This window comes from Mustelus asterias, chromosome 12 (genome assembly GCF_964213995.1).
Source record: "Mustelus asterias chromosome 12, sMusAst1.hap1.1, whole genome shotgun sequence".
Lineage (NCBI taxonomy): Eukaryota > Metazoa > Chordata > Chondrichthyes > Carcharhiniformes > Triakidae > Mustelus > Mustelus asterias.
In genome coordinates this window covers 74,901,163-74,928,811 of record NC_135812.1, presented here as the reverse complement: position 1 = coordinate 74,928,811, position 27,649 = coordinate 74,901,163, and the positions used below count along the sequence as shown (strand labels likewise).

The window sequence follows — 27,649 nt, the reverse complement described above, 5'->3', positions numbered from 1 at the left end:
TAAATACTTCCATAAGGTATGATGTTTAGTGTGACACCTAGTGTGTGACTAAAGTCCTAAAGTGGGCAGAATTTTGTGAAGCGTTGCTAGTCTTGGCTGCCGGCTGAAGAGCCAGTGAATGACTTGCACTGCTGCTTGGTAAGGCCCTCTCGGGAAGGTCCTCTCGGGAAGCCCTCTTGGGATGGCCTGCTCTGGAAGGCCTGCTTGGGAGGTCCTCTCGGGAAGCCCTCTTGGGAAGCCCTCTTGGGAAGGCCTGCTCAGGAAGCCCTCTCCGAGGAAGGCCCTCTCGGGGAAGGTCTTCTCGGAAAGGCTCTCTTTGGAAGGCCCGCTGAATGACATGTCAATCAGGCAGTGGAGGACAGCAGCAGGCCTTCTCTTGCAAGGGGGCGAAAGTTTCACTGAATGAGAGCTGCCAGCCAATCAGAGGCCAGCAGCTCTTGTGCTCTGCAGCATCACTGGGGAGGCTACGTCTGCTGCCAGAAGTGCAGATACTGGAGTCTTAGAATCGTGGAGCGACCCAGATTGCAGATAAGTAAAGGAGGGGATGATTCTGTGATCACAGGGGGAGGGGTGTAGGGAGAGTTAGCAGCAAGGGCATTAAGTAAGCTCCATCCTTCTCAATGTTGAGGCCCTCGATTAGGCACTGTGTCTTTGATTGGCTGCATGGTTTTAGCTGAGATGCGACCCTTAAGTGGTCATTAAATTAACTTCTCAAGGCCTCAATAGGAAGGGTGGCCTTCTCGCCAGAACTTAATTCTGGCTGAGGCAGAAAGGTGGCAGGTTTCCGGTACGCCACCATCTCCCCCTAATTTCATACCCTTTCTGCCTCCAAGCTCACCACCAGCAAGAGGAGGAGATTTCGCCCAATATGCTGTTGTAATTCAAGTCAGAAACTCCAAGGTTTTTTATGAAGTCAGCCTAGACCATAGGTTTTTCACTTTGAACTTTGGCGTGGGTAAGCATAAGATGTTTCACTCCAGGTATGATACAGTGACCCATTAGGGAACTTGAATCAAATAAAGTTTATTTAAGAATATAGTTCACATATAATAAGACAATCATCACTAACTTTTACCAGTTATAAACTATAAAAAAAACATAATATTGTATATACCTTAACAGCTAAATGTACTGTTCCAACCAAACAAACCCCTACACACATACCCTTGTTCTAGATTTAGCACAGAAAATAAGTATGCTCACGTGATGCTAGACTTTGCAGCTTTCCAACCCCTGCTGTGGTTTACTCCTTTGGATGTTGAGTTGAAAACACTGAGTCCTTCAGGCCCTGGAACTTTCAGTGCACCCCGAGAGATAGAGGTACTCTTTGCCTCTAGCTACTAGCTAACCAGCCACCAGAAAAGTTAAATTTCCAATGCCAGGGAGTGAGACAGAAACACACTATCTGCAGTCTGGAGTCCTAACAGCTTCTGCCAAACCGAAAATGAACCCTTGGATTTCTCTATGAAGGAACCACCTGACCTTGACCTGTCAATCAGCCTTTCCCCGACAATCCAAAAGGGTCGCAAAACTCCAGGACATTGCATTAGGCCCAGATTACAAATAAGCATTGCTACAATTATCCTGCTACAGCAACCATAAAAGATAGCCGTACAGACAGTGTGGCAACAAACACAAAAGGCCGGGCCCTCTTAAAGGAAGTGCAGAGAAACATGATTAAAATACATTTCTTAAAGGCACAGTCGCGTCCCAACGTGGATAAACTTTAATGTTGTATCTATAGTTAACTCGTTATCTGTATTCATATTAAATGGAAAATATTAATTTTCTACTCAAAGTGCTTGTTTCGATCTAACTGTTGGCAATAGTTAGCAGCTGGGACTAAAAGATTTGAATAAAATTGTACGACTGAAATAACTTAGAAGCTTGTTGCAATTTACAGCATGAAATCTTACTGTCAGTACAAGCTGGCTTTTCACAAATGATTCATAGATTTTTTTATTTGCAGCTTCAGGAGCTAATGTTCAGCCAAAGACTGATAGCACGAAGAAGAAGAAATCCTCATCATGGAAAAAACGGAGTGATATCTACGCTGAAATTGATCAACCATCTTCGATATTCATAACTTCATCCTTCGAGGCTACCTCAGGGGTCGCTCATCATAAGGACTTTCTCCACTGTCTACCCATCCACCTATCAAAATATATACTTAGTGAGGGCTAATTCTCTTTCAGGCTAAACCTCTGTTGGATTGTTGGGCTTGGGAGTTGTGCATGCAGTAAGGAAACAATAATTTCACAGAATTAAGTTTTGATTGTGGGCTCACTGCCTTTTCAAGATGGAGCCCATTGCAACACCGTACAAACATTCGCCACAAAGTCCAAGCCAACGCCTTTTTCCATGGGTTGGTCTTTGCAAACTAAAGCACACAACTCTGGGGAGAGAAACAAGAGTTAATGGGTGGGATTTTCCGTCCGCACTTGCCCCGAAACCGGAAAATCCCACCGGAAGTCAACGGGCCTTTCCACAGTCCGCCCGTCGCCCGCTACGATTCCCATGGCGAGCGGAACGGGAAAATTCACCCCAATGTTTCAAGTTGAATACTAATCTTCTTCAAAATCTCTGAGCCATGTCCTACATCACGTCAACAACTTCCAGTTTCCTGACCCTATCCAGCTACTCTTCACTGTGGATGTTCAATCCCTCTACACCTCCATCCCCCACCAGGGCAGTCTGAGGGATCTCCACTTCTCCCTTGAGCAGAGGCCTGAGCAATCCCCATCCATCACTAGCCTCCTGGGCCTGGCTGAACCCGTTCTCTCACTCAACAATTTCCCCTTCAACTTGTCTCATTTCCTGCAAATAAAAGGTGTGGCTATGGATACCCACATGAGCCCCAATTATGCACGTCTTTTTGTGGGATATGTGGAACATTCATTGTTCCGGTCCTGCTCAGACTCCGCCCCATAACTCTTTTTCCATCACATCAATGACTGTATTGGTGCTACTTCATGCTCTCGTCTGGACCTGGAAACATTTATCGATTTTGTTTCCAAGTTCCACCCCTCACCAACCTTCACTTGTCCATCTCCAAAACTTCCCTTCCATTTCTTGACTTCTCTGTCTCCATTTTTGGTGATAGACAGTTTGTCAATATTTGTTACAAGCCAACTGACTTCCACAGCTACCTCGACTACAGCTCCTCACATCATGCTTCCTGTATGGACTCAGTTCCATTCTCCCAGTTCCTCTGTCTCCATTGCATCTGTTCCAATGATGCCACCTTCCACAACGGCACTTTTTCCAGAGCCAAGGTGTTCCCCCCCACTGTGGTTGCCAGGGCACTCGACTGTGTCTGACCCATCTCCTGCAAGTCTACCCTCACCCCTTCCCCTCCCCTCCCCGATTGGGCCTGCTTTGTCCTCACTCTCCACCCCACCAGCCTTTGCATTCAAGAGATCATTCTCTGCCAATTCCCCCAACTCCCCCTCCCCCCCTCCCCCCAACCCTTCCCCTAGCCAGCAGTACATTAGGACCGTTTCCTCCGTGACACACTGGTCCACTCCTACATCACCCTCAACACCTGATCCCCTTCTCACAGCACCTTCCCATGCAATCACACATCTGCCCCTTTACCTCCTCCCTCTTCACTGTCCAAGACCCCAAACACTCCTTTCAGGTAAAGCAATGTGCTACTTACATCTCCTTCAATTTAGTCTACTGTATTCCCTGCTCCCAATGTGGCCTCCACACTGTGGAGACAAAATGCAGACTGGGTGACTGCTTTGTGGAACATCTTCGCTTAATCCAGAAGTATGACCCCAACCTTCCTGTCGCTTGTCACTCCAACTCACCATCTTACACTCATGCCCACATGTCCGTCCTTGGCCTTTTGAAGCCCAACACAAACTGAAGGAGCAGCACCTCATTTTCTGATTACAACCTTGTTTTGCTTTCACATAGTGCTGAACCTTGTTCTGTTATTAACGCATTCTGCTATCTCACCTTTGTGCCACTATTAACACCTCTTCTAGTCTTTAACATTACCATTAACACTCCCTTTGTCTTGTGTCCATGACATCTTTGTCAAATCTCTCCTGAGCTCCAACCTATCCCTGACCCACTATTTTTCTCCATCCCTTTTTTAAAACAGTTTTCTACCTCTCTTCAGATCTAAAGAGTGATATGGATTCGAAATGTTAACGCTGTTTCTCTCTTGATAGATGTTGCTAGACCTGCTGAGTTTTTCCAGCATTTCCTGTTTTTACTTCAGATTTCCAGCATCCGCGGTATTTTGCTTTTATCTGAGTCATATTTGACATTAACTCTGTTTCTGTCTCTCCGGGTGCTGCCAGATCTGCCGAACATTTCTGACATTTTCTGTTTTAATTTCAGGATGGTCTCTCCAGCGTTTGGGATATTTTGCTTTTATTTTAGTTTGTAATGCTGACTGGCTGGCCAAATTAAATCAAAGCAGCAGCTGCTGACTATGAAATTGCCAGTGCGAACCTCTCCATGGGCTGATTTCATGCAGGCTGGCAGTGTTATCATTATTTAATGTGGTCTTGGAAAATACGTAAATCAGATTAGGATTTGCTGACAGTTAAAAGCGGAATGTATCAGCAGAAAAAAGAACTCACAAAATCTCTGTCCAAAGACTAAAACAAGAGCAAAATGTTGTGGGATGCTGAAGATCTGAAATCCGATTTCCAAATAGACCGTGTTTACATTGAATCCCTACAATCCAGAAGGAAGTTGTTCAGCCCATCGAGTCTGCACTGACTCTCCGACTGGCCCAGGCCCACCCAGGCCCTATCCCCGCAACCCCACACATTTGCCCCACTATCCCCCTGACACCAAGGGGGGCAATTTAGCATGGTCAATCCACCTAATCTGCACATCTTTGGACTGTGGGAGGAAACCCACTTAGACACGAGGAGAACGGGCAAACTCCACACAGTCATTGGAGGCTGGAGTTGAACCCGGGTCCCCGGCGCTGTGAGGCAGCAGTGATTACCACCGTGCCACCGTGCCGCCCAAGTTGTCTGTCCCTGTATTCGCCCATTACCCAAATCACCACTGCTGCACGTTCTTCATTGCAGTTGTTGCTTCTGAATCTGGTTCATTTAAAGCTTCTCAATTTTTAATGAGGTGGTGTGACCATGTAGGACACCTGGAGGCAACTCTGATGATGACAGAATCATTACACAGTTGACACCAATAATTGCTTCCCAGCCAGCCGACTCAATTCTGCTCACTTATTTCCAAAACTTACTTCATTTGCCAGTTTAGATCATTAGACCAGCCATGATCTGATTGAATGGCGGAGCAGGCGCGAAGGGCTGAATATGCCTACTTCTGCTCCTAATTCCGATGTTCCAATGTTTGATAAATTATTTAACCTCAGCCTTGTACAAAGTATAGGGCCCTGTGCCCCACTAGAGGAAGAAACTTCTGTCCAAAATACACAGGTGAAGAGAGGGTGCGCCAACCTTCACAGTTGAGGTTCACAAAAGGGGTGTGTTGAGTAGTTGAGGTGAATCATATAATCCCTACAGCTCAGAAGGAGGCCATTCAACCCATCAAGTCTGCTCCAAAAGAACATCTTACATTTGTCCACACCCCAATCCATAACCTTGTGCATTTACCATGGCCAATCCACCTAACCTGCACATCTACACAGGGGCAGTATGGTGCCAGGGACCCGACTTCAATTCCGGCCTTGGGTCACTGTATGAGGCGTTTGCACATTCTCCCTGTGTCTGCGTGGGTTTTCTCCGCATGCTCTGGTTTCCTCCCATAGTCCAAAGATGTGCAGGTTGGGTGGATTGGCCGTGCTAGATTGCCCCTTAGTGTCAGAGGGATTAGCAGGGTAAATATGTGGGGTTACGGGGATAAGGCTTGGGTGGAATTGTGATCGGTGCAGACTCGATGGGCCAAATGGCCTCCTTCTGCGCTGTAGGGATTCTATGATTCTATTCTATAATCTTTGGACACTAAGCGCCAATTATCGTGGCCAATCCGCCTAACCTGCACAACATCTTTAAGGGGAAGCTAGATCAGTACATGAGGGATGAAGATTAGAAAGAGTAGGGTGTGAGGAGGTTTATGTGGAGCATTAACACTGGCATAGTCTAGTTGGCCCAGATGACCTGTTTCTGTGTTTTATGTTCAATCTAATTCCAGATAAAAATTAGCAACTGCATTTTCTTATAAAGAATGTGCTTTCTTCAGGTCACTGTTTATTCTTCTCACAGTCAGGCTCCTGCCACTTTTCTGGATATGATTTGATATCAATTCTGCCCACTCTCTCAATTAAACACTCTTCTTCTATGCCTCTACTGGCCCAACTACAGAGGAAGACAGCTCCACAACAGAGAACAAGGAATGTGAATACCGGTAAAAGTGGAAGGGAGCATTATACCTCCCAACACAATAGTGTTACCATGGCTACAACAGTCTAATATCATTATTCAGTCATGAATCATCAGGGAGGGTAGATCTTCATCACTGTTCACCTTCAGTGCGCTGATATTGAGGGGAAAATAGAAGGATAGTGACAGAGGCTTATATCTATATGAAGTTCATCATAGAATCCCTACAGTGCAGAAGGAGGCCATTTGGCCCATTGAGACTGCACTGACTCTCACCCAGGCCCTCTTCCCCCGCCCTAATCCCCATAACCCCACTCATTTACCATGGCTAATCCATTTAACCTACATATCTTAGAACATTAAGGGTCAATTTAGCATGGCCAATCCACCTAACCAGCACATCTTTGGAGTGTGGAAGGAAACCGGAGCACCCGGAGGAAACGCACACAGACATGGGGAGAACGTGCAAACTCCACACAGACAGTGACCCAAGCTGGCAATCGAACCCGGATCCCTGGCGCTGTGAGGCAGCAGTTTGCAGGCCCATTAGACCCAGTTCATAGTTTAAAACCGATAGGACGTTTAGATTTGGATAAATTACAATCCAAATTACTGTAGACGCTGGAAATCGGAGATAGAAGCTGAACATGGAGGTGCGGTGGTTAGCACTGCTGCCTCACAGTGCCAGGGACCCGGGTCACAGTTCCAGCCTCAGGTCACTGTCTGGAGTTTGCATGTTCTCCCCCTGTCTGCGTAGGTTTCCTCCGGGTGCTCCGGTTTCCTCCCACAGTCCAAAGATGTGCTGGTTAGGTGGATTGGCCATGCTAAATTGCCCCTTAGTGTCCCAAGATATGTAGGTTAAATGGATTAGCCAAGGTAAATGAGTGGGGTTATGGGAGGGCAGGGGGAGAGGGCCTGGGTGAGAGTCGGTGCAGTCTCAATGGGCCAAATGGCCTCCTTCTGCACTGTAGGGATTCTATGATGAACTTCATATAGATATAAGCCTCTGTCACTATCCTTCTATTTTCCCCTCAATTTCAGCACACTAAAGGTAAACAGTGATGAAGATCTACCCTCCCTGACGATTCATGACTGAATAATGATATTAGGAAATCTTCAGCAGGTCTGGCTGCAGCTGTGGAGAGAAGCAGAACATCTTAGGTCAATGGCCTTTCTTAGGAACAGTACAATCCCACAACTGGTTCCTTCTCTCAGTTTAAAAATCTCTTATGAATTAAATACTTTATTCCCCATTAGGTTTCCTGGATGAAAGATCGCTCACAAACTCAATGCATGTGTCGCGATACTGGTCCTGCTTGGGAAGGGAGATCACACGGGATAAACTGGCCCTCCAATGCATTTTTGATGAAGTCGTAAAGTTACAGGTACCGCTTGCAGTATTCTTTATGTACCGTCAGATATATTTAACACTAAAATTCCTGACAGCCGGCCCCAATGTTGCTTTATTAAAAATGTTATTGCATTTCGTAACTCGATTTGTTAAATCAAAGCTGGTCTTTCCTGCGTGGGAGGGGAATTGAGGTACTGCATCCAAGAAGAATGAGATATTAATTTCATAAATATCCTTTTTGGTTATTGGTTATAAGGCGTCTTGAGATAACTGAGATACTTGAGGACTTGACTGCACTGTTCTCCCGCCAGGATCGAGTGAACACTCGGCAGAAATGTTTGAAAAAGTCCGCTGCTTATCTCAAGTGACCCAGTAACATTAAAGCACAATTATCTGCATTGTGCAATGTTACTGGATCAGATTAATTCTGAATTTGGTTTTGATATGAGGTTGAAGTGAACTGAAATTTGAACTTTAAAATGTTCGAATTAGAATGCTCAGTTTGAGCCAGACCATGATTGTGAACGTAATGTAATTGTCTGAAATGTCATTGGAAGCAATTTAACAGATTGGAAACCTTGGGGCAAATTCTAATTACCGTAAGATCTAGTCCTGTGCAAGCTGCAAAGACTTGGGAAACTGAAGTCCCCCTGCTGAACTACCATGAAAATCACAGAGCAAAAATAGATTCGGGTGGTATTTTGCTTTTGCTCATTTACCCTGCTCCCTGCATTTGCCCCTGTGTGTTTCCTTTGCATTGTGCTGTGGAGAAAGGGGCAGAGATGAAGCATGCAAGACCCACAGGAGCAGAATTAGGCCATTCGGCCCATCGAGTCTGCTCTGCCATTCAATCATGGCTGATAAGTTTCTCAATCCCACGCTCCCGCCTCTTCCCCGTAACCTTTTATCCCCTTACCGATCAAGAACCTATCCATCTCTGTCTTAAATGTACTCAATGTGTGGAGCTCAGCCATTTTATTTGCCTATAAGCCACACACTCTTTGCAGTACTGCTTCATAAATATAGGCAATATATATCAGAAGATATAATGTTATGTTTTTAAATGGAGGTTAACATTTTTAGTGAAAAATTCTGTGTTTATTTTTGTTGGTGGGGATGATAATGATCGCAGTACGTACACTGTGTTCATGAGGATCATTTTGTTTTACACCTCGCTTACCTCACACAGTTGCCTCTGATAGCAAATAGATGAGATTTACAAACCAGTACCAAGGAAAGCCAGGCAGCGAAACCCACAGTGGGAGGGGAACTTTGTCATGTGTGCCTCCGAGTGGGAGAATAAAAACGGGGTCGCAAAGAGAAATGCCAGTGGTTGCATCAGGTCGAGTTTAATTCTGGCCTGAGCTCTTCAGACCAACATTTTTTTGTTTTTGCAACTATGACCTGTGCAGAACCTTTCTTGACACCAAAAATAATCCACAGTCAGAAAGTGGCTGATGTGCATTGGATTGTGTGCACGCTGTTCTTTCAGAGTTGCAATCACAACAAGCACCCATTGCATCTTTCCTAAAAATAGTTTGACTATTTCTCCTAAATCTGCCCTGCAAAATATATAGGACAGTTTTGGTGCCTTGGAAGCTGCTTCCAAGTGGAATTGAATAGAATAGAGCCTGAGGACATAATGAGGCCAGAAGCACTTGTTCATCCAACAAACCAACAAATTATTAAATTTGTCTCTTGTCAGCAGTGAGTTGGAGAATAGAAAATATAGAATAATGGGTTACTGCGTTGTTCAATCACATGCGACACCTGGATTTGTATCTAACTCTGAGAATTAAGAGTAGGCCATCAAACCTGCTCTGCTATTCAGTTAGATTGCGACTGAACATCTATATCAACTCCACTTCCCTGCCCAATCCCACAATCCAGTGATACCCATAGCATCCAAGATCTACCTTTCTCAGTCTTGGGTAAATCAACAAAGCATTCAGAGCTCTCCAGGGTACAGAATGCCAAAGATTCGCAAACTCCTGAATGAAGAAATGTCTCCTTCATCTCAATCCTAAGCTGATCCCTTATCCTGAGACCATGACCCCTACTTCTAGACTCTCCAAGCAAGGGGGCCAGCTTCGCTGAATCTACCCTGTCAAACCACTAAGAACTTTATATGTTTCAATGAGATCAGCTCACAATCCTCTAAACTCCAAAGATTGTTGGCTGGAATTCCCCGGCCATTCACACCAGCGGCATTCTCTGATCCCGCTGGCAGTGCACCCCCTACCTGGGGATTTCCTGGCAGCATGGGGTGGCACCGGTGGGAAATCCCATTGACAGCGGCGGGACCAGAGAATCCCGCCACCAGCGAACGACACACTACCTCCCGCCGCCGAGAACCACGCGGCTGGAGAATTTTGTCCATGGGTTCAAGCCAAATTATTCTCTGATAAACATGAATAATTTGTGCACAAGAATTGTGCTGTAGATTTGCAGTACTGAAGCTAGGTAACTTAGGAGTTTTACTCTGCTGCTGGCTGTACCAAAATTGACCAGAGAGTGCTTGATGCTAACACTGTGTACTAGAAGAGGAAATATATTCTATTTGCATCGATATCCTTCATCTTAAAGAGTTGACAATATTTTATATGTTATACAGGGATATCAGAAAAGAGCCCATGATTGATATCCCCAATTTTTACCGAGTAGATTAAAAAAACTTGCAGAGGAATGATAGGAGGTGTATGCAAATTTGAAGAGAGGAGGAAACTGTGTTTATCAACTACTTACACCTCAAGGACTGCAGCGGTTCAAGAAGGCAGCTCACCACCACCTTCTCTTGGACAATTAGTGATGGGCAATAAATGCTGACCAAGCCAGCAAAGTCCGCATTCCAAGAATGAACTAAAAAAAACCCAGCAGATTGAGAAGGAGTGGAGAAGACCTCTTGACTTAGCAATGTTCATCCTCCAGTACTCTTAACTCCTCCTTTTTCCCTCCTATTTTCAAACCAACATTGCAAATATTTCCCGCCTCATTTACCCATAAACTAGCTTCTTGTCAAAAAGCTACTTCCAAAAAAGAAGCACAAAATCACAATGAGATAGTGATTGTTATGGAGAAATCAGAGTGTCAGTAGATGAATATTGATAGGTCAAGTGGCCCTTTTCTAATCCTTCTTGCTCTGCTGTTGATAAGCACAGTTTGCACTGAGTCTCTTCAGTAGTGAAAGCCCATAAGAGTTGCGTTCAGCTTAGACCATAAGATTTAGGAGCAGAACTAGGCCATTCAGTTCCACCATTCAATCATGGCTGATAAGTTTCTCAACCCCATTCTCCCACCTTTTCCCTGTAACCTTTGATCCCCTTACCAATTGAGAACCTATCTATCTCTGTCTGAAATATACTCAATGACCTGGCCTCCACAGTCTTCCGTGGTAATGAATTGCATTGATTCACCACCCCCTGGCTGAAGAAACTCTTCCTCATCTCGGTTCCAAAGGGTTATCCCTTTACTCTGAGGCTGTGCCCTCAGATACTAGTCTCGCCTACTAATGGAAGCTTCTTCCATTCCTCTGCATGTTCCTTTTTAACTAGTTGGTAGAAATTGGGGATATTGTTCCGGCGCTTTTTCTCAAGCTCCAGAGCATCCCCAGTGGCTGGTTACATCATTTTCATTTCTAATTTTAAAAGGATCAATTACAAACCTGTGAATTCTTGGGAAAAGTGTGGAAATGTGGGAGAAAACACAATTCCATTATTTTTGATAAAAAAGCAAAACACTGCGGATGCTGGAAGTCTGAAACAAAAAGCAGAAAATGCTGGAAAACCTAATGAAGAAAAGTCATGTGGATGCGGAACATTCACTCTGTTTCTCTCTCCACAAATGCTCCCTGACCTGCTGAGTTTTTCCAGCGTTTTCTGTTTCTATTCCATTTCTGTTTGAGGTAATTGGCTCTTTTCATGAGAGGCAGCAAAAAGCATCTTTTTTTTTGTATATAATTGTCTTTTACCATATAAAAAAATGAAAGAAAATAGGCCAGAAAACAAAGATGGAGACAGTGCAAAAGATAAAGAAGGAAATGAAAGAAAAAAGCCCCAAACCAAAACGTAAAGGCAAAGGAGAGGAAGGCAGAAAGCATAAGAGAAAGGAAATGGAGACAAGCCTAGAAGCATGCGTCAGGCAACTAGAGAGTAAAAAAGTACACTTAACTAAGAAAACATCCAAGAAGAATGACACAAAAATAGTACAGGTATTTATGAGAACTGATCTCTTAGAATGTTAACTATCCAATTATCTATAGATAAAGAGTTTGTATTTAGCGGACGTCAGGTTTGTTTCACAGTTAAAGCCATCAAATGGCCACATTTTAGATGCTGTTTCAAGTCGTCCTAATCCTTTCCAAGCGTTTAATTATTTAAAGGATTTGTGCACGAACCTCTTGACTGTGTCACGCTACTGATAACTCTCATGTTAAAAGAGGATTGCCAAAGGGGGCAGTGACAAGCTGCGTAGAGCTATTTACATTTTTTTAATGGAGTGAACTGAGCAGGGGGCAGATAGCACCAGTTAGAAATTTCCTGCTACTATGCACAACCTCTTTCCACCTCTGAAATGTTTCTCGCATAAATATAAACCATTCCACCAAGTGTCGCACAGAATCTGAGGCTGAGCTGGCGCCAAAGTGTCGAGAAGTCATTTGGTTTCTGGGACCCACCCTGATTGATTCACTCAGGCCGATGTTGAAATCTGAGTGACGGTGTGAGTTTGGTTTCTCTGTGAATGGCCACATCCAGCCACTTTGTCCGCTTGCATGGTTCCGATGTCTATTGTGTCCTCAAACTCATTTTCATCTCCCAGATTATGGATCTTTTCACTTTATTTCTTTCCCATTTCTCCATTGCTTTGTCTCTGTAACTCCTTTACTGATTTCATTCTTTGTCCTGCACATCTTTTCCCAGTGATTGGACTTTCCACAGGATCAATATGTGGGATATTTCCTTCCATGTTTTTCTCTCCATGTGGCATACATTCTTCTCTTGTTGTTTCACTGCATCAACCCTGCTGCCTTTGTCTTAACACTACTGAAGGCTAGTTGCTTGGATAGCCAGTATCTCCATCACATGGCTTTGAGTGGTATGGCAGAATCAACACCATGTAATATTGTGAGCTTTTCCTGTCCAATCTCAATTTTTAGTGCACTAGAGTGTGCAGGGCCTCAATGAGCTGAACTAACAAACTTTCACCCATTTCTTTGCATTTACACTTATTGGCCTCGGTTTTGCATTAAGAAATTGTCAACAGGCTCACCTGGTTCCTGCCCCAAGCTTTGAAATTCATATTGCTGGATTCGAATGATTTAACTTTGGCTGAATATGAGTGCTGAATTTCTCAAAATTTTTCTGGGTTTTAACTGTCGTCCTCACTGATCTCCCAGCTATTAACTAAGTCTAAACTTTTCTTTCTCGCCCACAAGACCATGTAGCTGACCCTTTCCGCATCACTAGTGCCTTTTAGAAAACTACTTAATGTCAATCTGTACTTTTGTTTAGACTTCTCAAATTCCCCTATGACATCCTCAGCCTCACAATTCTTCCTGAGCTGGAATTGAAAAATGTGTGAAAATGATTGTGGAAGTGGCCATTTCATATTCACATAATTCTGAGTGTTCCTTTCTGGCACTAATTCAGATTGATTTATCTGATTCCAATTCAATCTTTATTTTGTTTAAAACGTTTGGTTGTTACTGACAGACGTCTGCTGCCACCATGTTGCGCCTTGTGGTTCCCAGAAGTTTGAAATAAATACTCCAATGCTCTATCGATCGTATTTCTCAGATCATACCATGTCTTTGGGGCATCAGATATTGGTGCTCGGTACCCTGACTGTAGTACAACAATGAGTGATGTGGCAATCTGGATACCTTATGTATACATACACATGAACATATAGTTCCTAAATCATACTGGAGTGATAACACAATATAACACTCAAGTTACTGATTCCATATCACGGGTTGAGCAAAGATGGAATAGATTTCAGAATACATTTGAGTTTTTTTTTATTCATTCATGGGGCATGGGTGTCGCTGGCTGGCCAGCATTTATTACCCATCCCTAATCTCCTGAGGGCAGTTGAGAGTCAACCACATTTCTGTGGCCCTGGAGTCACATGTAGGCCAGATTGAGTAAGAATGGCAGATTTCCTTCCCTAATTCAGATTTCCTTCACCACATTAGTGAACCAGATGGGTTTTTTCCGACAATCGACAATGGTTCCATAGTCATCAGTAGATTCTTAATTCCAGATATTTTTTACTGAATTCAAATTTCACCACCTGCCGTGGCGGGATTCGAACCCGGGTCCCCAGAACATTATCTTGGGTCTCTGGATTATTAGGCCAATGACAATTCCACTATGCCATTGCCTCCTCATAGAATGGTGAGGAAAAAGCTGGAAAGGACAAAAAAAGATAAGTTCAGAGTTTTATTTGAGAGTGTCATACGTGACTGCCTTATTTAATGACATAGACCTCCCTCTGTGCCCCTTTGTTACAGCACTAGAGACTTTAATTAGAGTTCAATTATGGTATAATTAAAACCCAGATTAGAATAAAAAGAATTGTTTTATATCCAGCACTCGTACTTAAAAATTTTAAAAACCGTTAAGTGAGAAATCCAGCTGAAATACTGGAAGAAGTCTCACATCAGGTTAAAGTCCAACAGGTTTATTTGGAATCACGAGCTTTCAGAGCACTACTCCTTCTTCAGGTGAGTGGAGAAGGAGCAGTGCTCCGAAACCTCGTGATTCCAAATAAACCTATTGGACTTTAACCTGGTGTTGTGAGATTTCTTATTGTGCCCACCCCAGTCCAATGCCAGCATCTTCATATCGTAAAATATAGGAAGCATCTGATTTCTATTTGCTGGTATTTAACCTCGAGATTTAAAGCAGATAAATTAAGAAGTGGCCAGGTATAAAAAGAAATGTAGACTTCTGGACTAAGACAATGTGAAATAAATAAGGTTTTAAGCTTTGCAATAATGCTGTTTGCACGTTCGCTAGACATTTAACTATGGCAGCTAATCCTCTATTTTGTTTTCGAAACAGTAAACACTTCTACCTCCTCAAATATATTTAATTCAATTTACCATTATTTTGGGATTGGAGGATCAAGCCAAGTTGACCTCTATCTGTGTAAAGATAGGGGGGACGATTTTCCCCAAAAAGAAACGGGCGGGAAAACAGGAAACTTTCCCACCCGTCTTTTGGGCGCACCTAGTCAGGTGAGTTTCCAGCACTCACAGAGTCTGCTGGGGGATTCATACCAGTGGGGGGAGGGGGCCGAAACCCGCCTGAGAGGCTGGCATCAGCAAGCTGAGTGGGCAAGAGTTGGTCTGCCACTAGGGAGATCGGAGCATGTGTACTGGCCTCCCCATCACCGGCCTCCTGATCACTGACCTCCCAATGGCTTTCTTGACCCCTCCCCACCAATCACTGGCCCCCCCACCCTACGCCACCATGGCCAGCCCCGGTTGCCCCCCCCCTCCCCCCCCCGCCTTCTCCCACTCCCACCAATCGCTGTGGCATATTGCACAGTGCCCCCACCCCCCCACCACAGATTGGTCCGCTCCTGGTCTGGCCACGCCCCCAGAAGGCCACACCCACTCAGGCCCCACCCCATTGGCACTGCTCACTGCCCGGTGGGCAGTGTCAGGGTGCCAGGCAGCCACTGCCCAAGGAGCACCCCTCTTTGCCCCTGATCTCCCGGAGGGGGAGAGGGCGCCTCAATGGCCTCTACCCCCACTAGTGAGGACATCACACCTGGTCCCTATGGATGGGGACCAGCTTTAATCCCCGCTTGCGGGAACCTCCCGTGGCAGGGTAGGAAACATAAGCGAGCCTGGACAATACCATCCCAGGCTCACGAATAATATTGAAAGTTGAAATTAAATATGGTAATCAGCCTCACATTGTCTTCTGGCAAGAGGCCGAAAAAGCTGGTTCGGGAAAATGGCCCGGGAAAAGCTGACATTTTCCGGCCCACTGTACTCCTCGAGCAGTGCAGCGGGTCTGGAAAATCGCACCCCTGTTTTCAGTGTAAGTGTTCGCAACAAGTTAATGAAGTTACATTCAAAAAAGCAAAAGAAAAGTAACTCCCTGTGATTCAAACAGATGAATTCAGTTGCTGAGTAACCGTTTTTACAAATCACATTGAGCAGCGCTGATAGAAAGTAGTAATTATTTTTTAGGAAAGAAGTATGGAACAGTTGGAATTGTTTCATTATGACTTGCTACACACATTTTTAATAATGGAGTTATTTTTAACACGACAAAATATTCCCTTGCATTACTGATATATTTGAATTCTGTGATATTAATTCTGCAACATTATCTACTTGTGTGATCACTTTGTTTTTCACTTCTCGGGTGGGATTTACTAGCCCTTCCCGCCGGCGGGATCTTACGGTCCTGCCTGAAGGTGATCCCCTGCGGTGGCTTCCCAACAGTGGGACGGGCAAGCCACACAAAATGCCTTAGATATCGGCAGGACTGGAAGATCCGTCGGCAGCCAATGGTGAGCTGCCCCTGCCTTGGGAAAATATGCCGTGGGGGGATTGGAAAATCCCACCCATAGTTTGCCTGAAGCCAATGAATTAATTTAAATCACCTTAATCCCTTTCAAATCATTTGCTTGTTGAATAGGTTAATTTTAAATATAAAACCAGCTAACTAACCACTGCTCTCAAAACATATAGATAGAAAAACATAGGAGCGGAAGTAGGCCATTCAGCCCATCCAGTATGTTCTGCCATTTAATAAGGTCACGTCAGTTCTGTTTGTTTTTCGAATTCCACATTCCCATTTACCCCTGATAACCTTTGATTCTCTTGCCGAACAAGAATCTATCTACCTCTGCCTTAAAAATATTCAGCGACCCCACTTAGAACATAAGAACATGAGAACTAGGAGCAGGAGTAGGCCATCTGGCCCCTCGAACCTGCTCCGCCATTCAATAAAATTATGGCTGATCTTTACGTGGACTCAGCTCCACTTACCCGCCCACTCACCATAGCCCTTAATTCCTTTACTGTTCAAAAATTTACCTATCCTTGCCTTAAAAACATTCAATCAGGTAGCCTCAACTGCTTCACTGGGCAGGGAATTCCACAGGTTCACAACCCTTTGTGTGAAGAAGTTCCTCCTCAACTCAGTCCTAAATCTGCTTCCTCTTATTTTGAGGCCATGCCCCCTAGTTCTAGTTTCACCCGCCAGTGGAAACAACTTCCCTGCTTCTATCTTATCTATTTCCTTCATAATCTTATATGTTTCTATAAGATCTCCCCTCATTCTTCTGAATTCCAATGAGTATAACCCCAGTCTGCTCCGTCTCTCCTCTCCAATCCTCTCCACTCCGGAATCAACCTAGTGAATCTCCTCTGCACCCCCTCCAGTGCCAATATATCCTTTCTCAAGTAAGGAGACCAAAACTGTACACAGTACTCCAGGTGTGGCCTCACTAGCACCTTATACAGCTGCAACATAACCTCCCTGTTTTTAAACTCCATCTCTCTAGCAATGAAGGATAAAATTCAATTTGCCTTCTTAATTACCTGCTGCACCTGCAAACCAACTTTTTGTGATTCATGCACAGGGTCCTCTGCACAGCAGCATGCTGCAATTTTTTACCATTTAAATAATAATCCATTTTACTGTTATCCCTACCAAAATAGATGACCTCACATTTACTTCCACCACCTTCTGAGGCAGAGAGTTCCAAAGTCGCACAACCCCCAATTTTAAATCAGTGCCCTCTGAAATGATTTTAAAGAGTCATCATTAAACAGGTGATGCCAAATAAAGCTAATTTTCAAAAATAATAGTTAGGGTCAGGAATTGATGTATACTATCTAGTTTAATATTGTTATTTAACAAAAGGCTGTAGTTGGTATGCAGACAATATGGCGGCACATTGTGGTGAGATGCAGGTCAGTGCGCTTCCCATTGACAAATGTCTGAGCTGGAGGAAACACTGGGCAGAATTCTCCCATCCTGGGACGAGGCTCCTTAGCAGGGACGGGAACATGGAATGTTTCCCACTCCGGAGGCCGAAGGGGAAAACAAGCCACATCTTCCAGCCCCGACATCATTAATTGCGCACCCATGGGGGTTTTGCATTGTGTTCCGTGGCGGGGCAGGCCTGGACAGTGCATAGTTCACCGTCCTCTCTGGGCGCCATATTGAAAAGGTGCCCAACCTCACTGCCCCGCTATTGAAGAAAGCAGGTGGACCTCCTGAAAATGAAGATAGATCTCCGGGAACGCTCTGAGGCTGGAAGATAGACTTCCCCTTGCATGGTCACCGAGACTGGAAGGTCTACCTGAGAATGCACACCCCCCCCCGCCCCAACCAAATGCTCTCCCCTCCCCTCCTGCCCGCACCCCATCTGCTGCGGTGTTCTGTGGTTCACCCTGAACTTCAGAAGCAGCCCCAGGGATTGTTCAGGTGAGTCCCCACATCTGCACACCATGTTGTTCCAGATGTGCTTCGCACCGGTGTGTTTTTGACCCACTGATCAAGAGTTTTCAGACAATAAGGGGAAAGATCAGGGAGTGGTCTGAGCTTGTCTCTAACCTCCCAGTGTTTGGCTACAAAACGTTAGTGATAAGAATATGGGACGGATTATTTTCCAGCTCTGGTGCAGAACTAAAACGAAAGTTTAACAAAAAAAGTAAAAGAAATGATTAATACGTAAGTTAAAAATAGAACATGCTTTAATTACTCAGTAAAATCCTGACCTTCTGAAAAGATAGGCGAATGTTTCAGTCTCAAATGTCCTGGAACAAGCTTTTTCTGTAAAACATCCAACTATCTTTCCAGGGGCTGGTGAATCTGTTGGCTATTTCCAGACTCGCCTGTTATTGTTGCAGATTTTTGTCTCAGCAAGATATAAATTGAGGAAATGATACATTTTAAAGCAATGTATATTTGTTTTTACAGGGAACAGCACCTCACAATGCAAATGTCACATATGCAAGCATCAGTCAGATTCCCATACCGAGAATAGATGAGAAGGGATTCACCATACCGGCCCAAAGTTCAACAAAAAGGGTATTTAGTTGCGCAGTAACGCGTGACAACAATGACGTTTATTTGCCTAAATTACAAGTGGTAAAGGATGAAATAGATATGTAAGCAATGAAGTTTTGTTTCCTGTGTCAATATGACTGGCTAGAATGAACCTGGAGAAACTTACTTCTCAATAATGTTTCTCTTTCCTGAAATTAATAAGAGTGAAGGGGGCAGCGGCACGGTGGCACAGTGGTTAGCACAGCTCCCTCACAGCGCCACAGACCCAGGTTCCATTCTGGACTCGGGTGACCGTGTGGAGTTTGCACGTTCTCTCCGTGTCTGCGTGGGTTTCCTCCCACACTCCAAATTTGTGCAGGTTAAGTGGATTGGCCATGCTAAATTACCCCTTAGTGTCCCAGGTTGTGTAGATTAGGGGGATTAGTGGGGAAATACGTGGGGTTAGGGTGGGCCTGGGTGAGATACTGAGTCGGTGCAGACTCGATGGGCCGAATGACCTCCTTCTGCAGGGCAGGGATTCTAAGATTCTGTGAATGCTGAGCAATAAAGCTCCTTTTGAAGATCAGTCATGCTTTGCTAAAAAAAAGGTTTGACCCAGAAACTGGCATTAATGTGAATCCATAGCTAATTTTTAAACAGCTTTGCATTGCATTTATGGATAGGCTGGTAGAGGATTGGAGATTAAAGTAGTTAAATCAGGAGGTGTTCAGTCATACCCAGTGTTTTATTCCAGTCACTGGCAGCCATCCTTTGTAAACAGAAGACGGAGTGATTGCAGTTGATCAGTTTGATAGGATTGTCTGTGCAATCAAAAAAACTCCCGATCTATCAGTTTGGTAATTAAATATAAAATCTAAACTCCTACAGTTTTTAATTCAGATACAGCTGGAATATCAGTCAACATGCAGGGCGGTTTAAAAATGTTTAGTTAGCTGTATACATCCACCCTTTTACTGCTTCTGATAGTATGATACACATGTGAGGCTGAATAATTCACTGTGCCTGTGGAGTTAGCAGCTGAAGGGATTTTTTTTTGCTACCTCAGTTGATCCACCATTGTCAATTTAAAGGAACTATGACCACACATTTAAATCTTACCTCATTAGCCGGGAAGCAAGCCTCATTTTACAATAGCGAAAAAAAGAGAATGTTATGATTAAGGTGTTTTATTTTATAAATTAATAATATCATTATTATTTGGCTCTTTGCCATTTATGTTTCATTTCAAGACACCAAACAGTACATAGGACATAGAACAGTACAGCACAGGAACAGGCCCTTGGGCCCACAATGTTGTGCTGAACATGAAGTCAAATTAAACTAATCCCTGCTGCCTGCCCCTGGTCCATATCACTCTATTCACTGCATATTCATGTGTTTATCTGAAAGTCCCTTAAACATCCCTATCGTATCTGCCTGCACCACCACCCCTGGCAGCATATTCCAGCCACCTACCACTCTCTATGTAAAAACCTTTCCCCTCACATCGTCTTTGAATTTTCCCCCTCTCACCTTAAATTGTAAGTTGACACTGGCAGACCGTTAAGGATGCTGTTTAGAAACGTGTAAATAAGCAGGCTGTCTTTGATGACTTGACCTCTGTCATTCCATGTAGTCAGATCACCACCTGGTGGTCAGCTATCACAGTAAGAGTTTTAACAACACCAGGTTAAAGTTCAACAGGTTTATTTGGTAGCAAATGCCATTAGCTTTCGGAGCGCTGCTCCTTCGTCAGATGGAGTGGACATCTGCTCCCAGATTTCCACTCTATCTGACGAAGGAGCAGCGCTCCGAAAGCTAATGGCATTTGCTACCAAATAAACCTGTTGGACTTTAACCTGGTGTTGTTAAAACTCTTACAGTGTTTACCCCAGTCCAACGCCGGCATCTCCACATCATCAGCTATCACAGCAGCTTATGATCAGATCCATAGAGTGAAGCATAGGCTGGGATTTTATGCCCCGACGCACCCTACCTCACCCACTGCCCCTCCCCCCCCCCCCGCCCCACCCCCACCCACCTCCACCCCCACCACTATGGTAGGATTTCCAGCAGTGGAGGCAGCTCGCATCACCCATAGGATCTTCCAGTCCTGCTGAAGTCTGCCGTGTTTAGTCCGGCTTGCTCACCTGGTCACTGGGGAATCCATTGCGGGAGTTGCGGGGGGTCAGCGGGACTGGAAAATCCTGCTGGCAGGAAGGGCTGGAAAATCCAGCCCATTAAAAATAGGAGCAGGGGATCCAGCTGGCTCCACCATTCAACATGATCATTGATCCGAAACTGAACTGGACTAGCCATATAAACACAGTGGCTCCAATAGCAAGTTAGAGACTAGGAATTCTGCAGTGAGTAACTAGCCTCCTATCCATCATCCAGAAGTCACAAGTCAGGAGTGTGATGGAACACTCTCCCCTTGCCTGGATGAGTGTAACTCCAACGAAATGCAAGAAACTCAACACCATAAAGGACAAAGCTGCCCGCTTGATTGCTACTCCTTCGACAAACATTCACTCTCTCCACCACTGAGACACAGTGGCAGCAGTGTGTACCATCCACAAGACGCACTGCAGGAACTCAACAAGGTTCCTTAGGCAGCACCTTCCAAACCCACAACCACTCCCATCTAAAAAGACAAGGGCAGCAGATACATGGGAACACCACATCTGCAAGTTCCCCTACCAGTCACTCACCATGCCGACTTGGAAATATAGCACTGTGCCTTCATGGTCTTTCAGAATGTGGAAGGAAACTGGAGCACCCCGGAGGAAACCCACGCAGACACGGGGAGAATGTGCAAACTCCACACAGACAGTGACCCAAGCCGGGAATCGAACCCAGATCCCTGGTGCTGTGACGCAGCAGTGCTAACCACTGTGCCACCGTGCTGCCCACTGTTTATACAAGGGGAGACGATTTCAATCCTATATCCAGCCCAGGACACGGTCGCTGGGTGAAAATCCTGGAGCTCACTCCCTAACAGCACTGTGGGTGTACCTACACCGCAGGGACTGCAGCGATTCAAGAAGGCAGCTCACCCACCACCTTCTGAAGGGCAGTCAAGGATGGGAGATAAATATTGACCCAGCCAGCGACATCCTCATCTGGGAATGAATAGAAAAAAGGCTATGAAAGGTTAAATGGTAAACTGCTCCTCATCAATGTTATATCTATATCTGAAGAACCGAAATGGAATCTGATACTTTAATACATTATTGAATATGCTGATGTGTTTAATTTTAGATTGGTTTAGGAGCATCATATTCTGGTATCCATACAGACATGGTACAGATGGAGGAGAGAAATGTTTTCTGTGGTCCTTACAATATAAAAGTCATCAAACAACAGTATGTAATAAACTATATCAAATGTAAACATTTCTTCTCAGTTATGATTCTTTTGATAATTTTGGTCCCATCAGTTGCAGCAAAAAATAAAACACGGAATCCTTTGTGCATCATTAGAGTTAAAGAATGATTTGTAAGTTTATATTTAAGTGTTCAGGCTCTAAATATTTAAAGTTTATTTATTAGTGTCACAAGTAGGCTTACATTAACACTGCAATGAAGTTACTGTGAAAATCCCCTCGTCGCCACATTCCAACACCTGTTTGGGTACACTGAGGGAGAATTTAGCATGGCCAATGCACCTAACCAGCATGTTTTTCAGAATGTGGGAGGAAACCGGAGCACCCGGAGGAAACCCACGCAGACACGGGGAGAACGTGCAAACTCCACGCAGACAGTGACCCAAGCCGGGAATCGAACCCAGATCCCTGGCGCTGTGACGCAGCAGTGCTAACCACTGTGCCACCGTGCTGCCCACTGTTTATACGAGGGGAGACGATTTCAATCCTATATCCAGCCCAGGACTACTTTGCTGGAATGGCAGAAATCCAGTTACCAGGCTGAAGGTGGGAGCAATGCCACATCAGCTGCTGGCAGGACCTGTGGGGGCACATTCCCGTCAAGGTCAATTCATTGGAAGGTAACTGACCTCCAAGAGCTGCTGGACCAATCAGAGGACTGACCGCTCAACAGGGCCACTAATGGCAGCAGCCATTGCTGTTGGTGCGGCGAGGACTCCCCGATGGCAGGGTGCCCTCAGAGAGGGTCGGGGGTTGCTGAGGCTCTACAAGCAGGCCCTGATGTAGGAGGTGGGGTCTGCGGTGTGCCTGTGGTGCTATTGCTGTGGGGGGTGCCCATTGCTCATAGGGTCGTTTTTGTGTGCTGTGGAGCATCCAGAAAGGAGATCCCCCTCCCACTCTCCCAACAAATGCTGGAAGGCTACCAGGTTTCACTGGACCATCTCCCTACACCATAGCAAGACTCCCCCACTGAATGGGCAAAACGTCAGCTGAGGTGAGAAGTGGCCCTTAGTTGGTTGTTAAGTGGCTCAATTAGCCTCCTGGCTGGCAGCCAATTGGCCAACTTTCCTGCCACTGGCAAAATGGTCCAATGAGCCCGAAAGTTCCAACTTTATTCCTTATTTATTATCGATCATTTGGGTCATTGTGTCTTTTGGAAGTCTTTTTAATTTAGTTTGAATCACTTTCATAGAATCAATTTGGCCCATTGAACCTCCACTGACAACAGTCCCACCCAGGCCCTATCCCCGTAACCCCATGTATTTACCCTGCTAATCCTCTGACACTAAGGGGCAATTGAACATTGCCAATCCACCTAACCTGCACATCTTTGGAGTGTGGGAGGAAACCGGAGCACCTGGAGGAAACCCATACAGACACGGGGAGAACGTGCAAACTCCACGCAGATAGTGACCCGAGGCTGGAATTGAACCCGGGTCCCTGGCGCTGTGAGGCAGCAGTGCTAACCACTGTGCCACAATGCCACCTTTCTCTTTCCTTTAGCTTCTTCTTACTTATGCTTCACTTTTCCCCAATTAGAGCTGTGGGTTTGCCTCGCGTATCTACTGGGCCTCAGTGGCGTTGCCACTCGCCTTAAGCAATGCCTGCCTTCTAATCGAATGATGACACAGGACCAAGAATTAAGAAAGGAATGTCAATGGGCCAGTTTAACTCCTGGGGATAGTAGTTGGGTCATTTGAGGCGGGGGACTCTCACGGAAAAGCAAGATAAGAGGAGATGATAACAAACTGTGAGAGCTGATGTCTGACCTTCCTTGCCTTCTGTTACTCAGCACAGACGCCAGCAGGGTCATCCACTACAGCGGTGGACATCTGATAGCCGTGGGCTCATCAGACAGAAGAATCAAATTTTTGGATTCCTATCGTTCCAAAGACATCACTCTTACGTTGCACGGACACGCTGGACGCATCAAGTCGCTGTTTCTGTGCGAGGAAAGCGGTTTTTTACTCAGTGGCAGTTACGACCTCAGCATCAGGTTGGAGTGGGAATATATTCCTTTCATATCTTTTAGTAATTGCTTTGCTCCCGAGAACAAAGTATGACTAATTACACCACACAAAACAATCTACTTTTCTTTAAAAACAATTTTAGACGGTGGGATCTGAAGACTGCGTTATGCATGAACATCTACCGCGGTCACATGGGAATTATTACCTGTCTTGACCGTTATGAGAACATATTTGCATCAGCGGGAATGGATTGTCAGGTCAAAGGTGAGAAAAACTGCGGGTGTAATTTGAACATGTTCCTCTAGGTGCAAATCTGGTGCAATCTCCATTTACCATCCCACCCAATGGCACACTCTTTAGACATGAGTGCGAACAAAAATTGGACAGGGTTTTAAAACCAGCTTTGCCTCACAATCTCACCGGCCTCCTGACCCACAGCTTCGAGTAAAATTGCTCCTTACAGGTGTATCTTAAAAAAAACAAGCCATTCATCCACGGGTTTTAACAAAGAATTCCTCCCAGTGCATTAACTTTGATGTTCACCAGGTTCATCCCTGGAATGAGAGGACTTTCCGATGAGGAGAGATTGAGTTGGTTGGGACTATACTCTCTGGAGTTCAGAAGAATGAGAGGTGACCTGTTTGAAACATGTAAGATTCTGGGAGGGTTTGAATCCGGATGGGGTGCAGGAGCCTGTGTCCTCCTCTGATGAGGAGGATGGTGAGGAGGAGGCTAAGGAAACAGGACATCATCGTTTGGTGCCTGTGCCAGGGGTCAGATCTCTTCCCACCATGTGGTGATCAGACCCCCCCGCCTTGCGGTTCACAGGAGGTCACTGTCCTACTTGTAGCTCAGCACCCAGTCTCGCTGACTCTGAACCCTGATGTTCTTTTTAAAAGTTTTCACAGAGGGTGAAGAATAATTAAATTGTTTCCGGGAATGGAGGCACTGCCATAGGAGGTTGTATTCCTTGGAATTCAGAAGAATCAAAGGTGAGGAATCGGGCTGGGCATGGCAGTAAAATTCCAGCCTATAAGTAGCTGGAAAAGGTTGCATCAAAGTTAGCAAACTTAAGAACGGGAGATAGATGACCAGGTGGAGGAGGGGGAAGCAGTTTTTTTACATTGAGACAAAGATGTATGGAATATAAAAAAAGGGGTTAAGATGGAGGAATCTAAAGTTGTTGAACTCAACGTTGAGTCCTGAAGACTAATGTGCCTAACCAGCAGACTAGATGCTGCTCCTTTAGCTTCTGCTGGACTACCCTGGAGCAATCCAACATGCCAAGGATGGAGAGGTGGGCATGAGAGCAAGGTGCTGACTTAAAATGGTAAGCGACAGGGAGGTTGGGGTCATTGGCACTGAGCGAAGGTGTTCCACAAAGCGGTCGCCCAGATTGCGTTTACTCTCCCCAGTGTAGAGGAGACCGCACTGGGAGCACCAAATATAGTAAACCAAATTGAAGGAGATGCAAGTGAATCACTGCTTAACTTAAAAGGAGCATTTAGGGTCTTGTATTGTGAGAAGGGAGGAGATAAAGGGGCAAGTGTTGCACCTTCTGCGATTGCCAAGGGAGGTGCCATGGGAAAGGGATGGGGAGTTGGGTGCAATGGAGGAGTGGACCAGGATGTCACAGAGGGAGCAGTCCCTGTGGAATGCTGACCGATCATCTATCTCTTGTTAAGTTTGCTACACTTTTGTTGCAATCCCTTCCAGTATAACTTCTAACAAGGTTTCTCTTTCTCTCAGTTCAGACAAAGAGCCAAAGGGATTATAATAGGTCTTCAGAGGCAGAAGTCCCTTCACTAAAATCCCTTTATTTACAAACTCTAATAGCGGTACACAGAGTGCTATCAGTTAGCAGTCTGTCTTCAGGGGTGTCAGAGGAACTGACACTCCAGTTCAGTACAAGGCAAAGACTCCCTGATTGGCCCATCAATTGGATCCTTAATCAGGGAGTTCATACTCCAATAGGCCAACCTCAATGGGCTGATTGAAGTCATTACAGGGACTTAAAACATTAACTCTGTTTTTCTCCCTACAGATGCTGCCAGATCTGCTGAGTTTTTCCAGCATTTTCTGTTTGGTTCAGATTCCAGCATCCGCATTATTTTATTTATTTGAGATATAATGAGATTTGTTCTGAGATTACAAAATGTGATATTTGTACCCTGTGTTTATGTTCCTGGCACTGACAAGAATTATATCACCAATTAAGTTAAATAGAATAAACTTTGGGAGAGTCTGCTGCAAGTGGTATACATGATGTGGAGATGCCAGCATTGGCCTGGGGTAAACACAGTAAGAAATCTCAACACCAGGTTAAAGTCCAACAGGTTGGACTTTAACCTGGTGTTGTGAGACTTCTTACTTTGCAAGTGGTATACGCAGTCCACACCTGCACTGAAATTGCTTTCACCTGAACCTTTATCTCTGACCAGAATTATTTGGCCATATGATTCATGGAAACATTTATTATAGACCATAAGACTGAAAGAACTAGTAACAGGAGTAGGCCATTCAGCCCTTTGAACCCGCCCCGCCATTTAATAAGATCATGGCTTATCTAACACTCAGTAAGTCCACTTCCTTGCCTCATAAATTCCTGATAAATGCGAAGTGATGCATTTTGGTGGGAATAATGTAGGGAGGAGCTACACGATAAATGGAAGAACCATAAAGGGTGTAGAGACGCAGAGGGACCTGGGTGTGCAAGTCCACAGATCTTTGAAGGTGACGTCACAGGTGGAGAAGGTGGTGAAGAAGGCATATGGCATGCTTGCCTTTATAGGACGGGGCATAGAGTATAAGAGTTGGGGTCTGATGTTGCAGATGTATAGAACGTTGGTTCGGCCGCATTTGGAATACTGCGTCCAGTTCTGGTCGCCACACTACCAGAAGGACGTGGAGGCTTTGGAGAGAGTACAGAGGAGGTTTACCAGGATGTTGCCTGGTATGGAGGGGCTTGGTTATGAGGAGAGATTGGGGAAACTGGGGTTGTTCTCCTTGGAAAGACGGAGGATGAGGGGAGACTTAATAGAGGTGTATAAAATTATGAAAGGCATAGATAGGGTGAACGGTGGGAAGCTTTTCCCCGAGTCGGTGGTGACGTTCACGAGGGGTCATAGGTTTAAGGTGAAGGGGGGGAGGTTTAACACAGATATCAGAAGGACATATTTTACACAGAGGGTGGTGGGGGCCTGGAATGTGTTGCCGGGCAAGGTGGTGGAGGCGGACACACTGGGAACGTTTAAGACTTATCTAGACAGCTATATGAACGGAGTGGGAATGGAGGGATACAAAAGAGTGGTCTAGTTTGGACCAGGGAGCGGCGCGGGCTAATTGTTCCTTGTTTCTCGTTTCAAGGCTTCATTCTATGATCATCTTGCTGGTGCCAGTACAGAGCGAGACTGCGGATAGTTGGGAACCTGTCTCGGGGGCAGGGAATCCATATGGTGTTCGTGGAAGTGGAAATGACTAGGGTTGGGAAGCATTTTCCGATCAGGGCCAGTGTGATCTCCTGGACTCGTTTCGATTGCCTCAGGGGGTCGGAGAGGAATTTCCCAGATTTTTTTTCCCCATAT

At 45.1% G+C, this 27,649-nt stretch overlaps 1 protein-coding gene across 1 annotated transcript in view; it reads left to right on the top strand.

The window, feature by feature from the left end:
- The window catches only part of fbxw10 (F-box and WD repeat domain containing 10), a 67,663-nt gene that overhangs the window by 20,809 nt on the left and 19,205 nt on the right, over nucleotides 1-27,649 (top strand). The window contains exons 3-8 of the mRNA XM_078225982.1: nucleotides 1,970-2,173; nucleotides 7,593-7,720; nucleotides 18,642-18,752; nucleotides 21,972-22,075; nucleotides 23,888-24,091; nucleotides 24,208-24,329. Coding sequence (XP_078082108.1) covers nucleotides 1,970-2,173; nucleotides 7,593-7,720; nucleotides 18,642-18,752; nucleotides 21,972-22,075; nucleotides 23,888-24,091; nucleotides 24,208-24,329 — 873 coding nt within the window. The remainder of the gene's footprint in view (nucleotides 1-1,969; nucleotides 2,174-7,592; nucleotides 7,721-18,641; nucleotides 18,753-21,971; nucleotides 22,076-23,887; nucleotides 24,092-24,207; nucleotides 24,330-27,649) is intronic.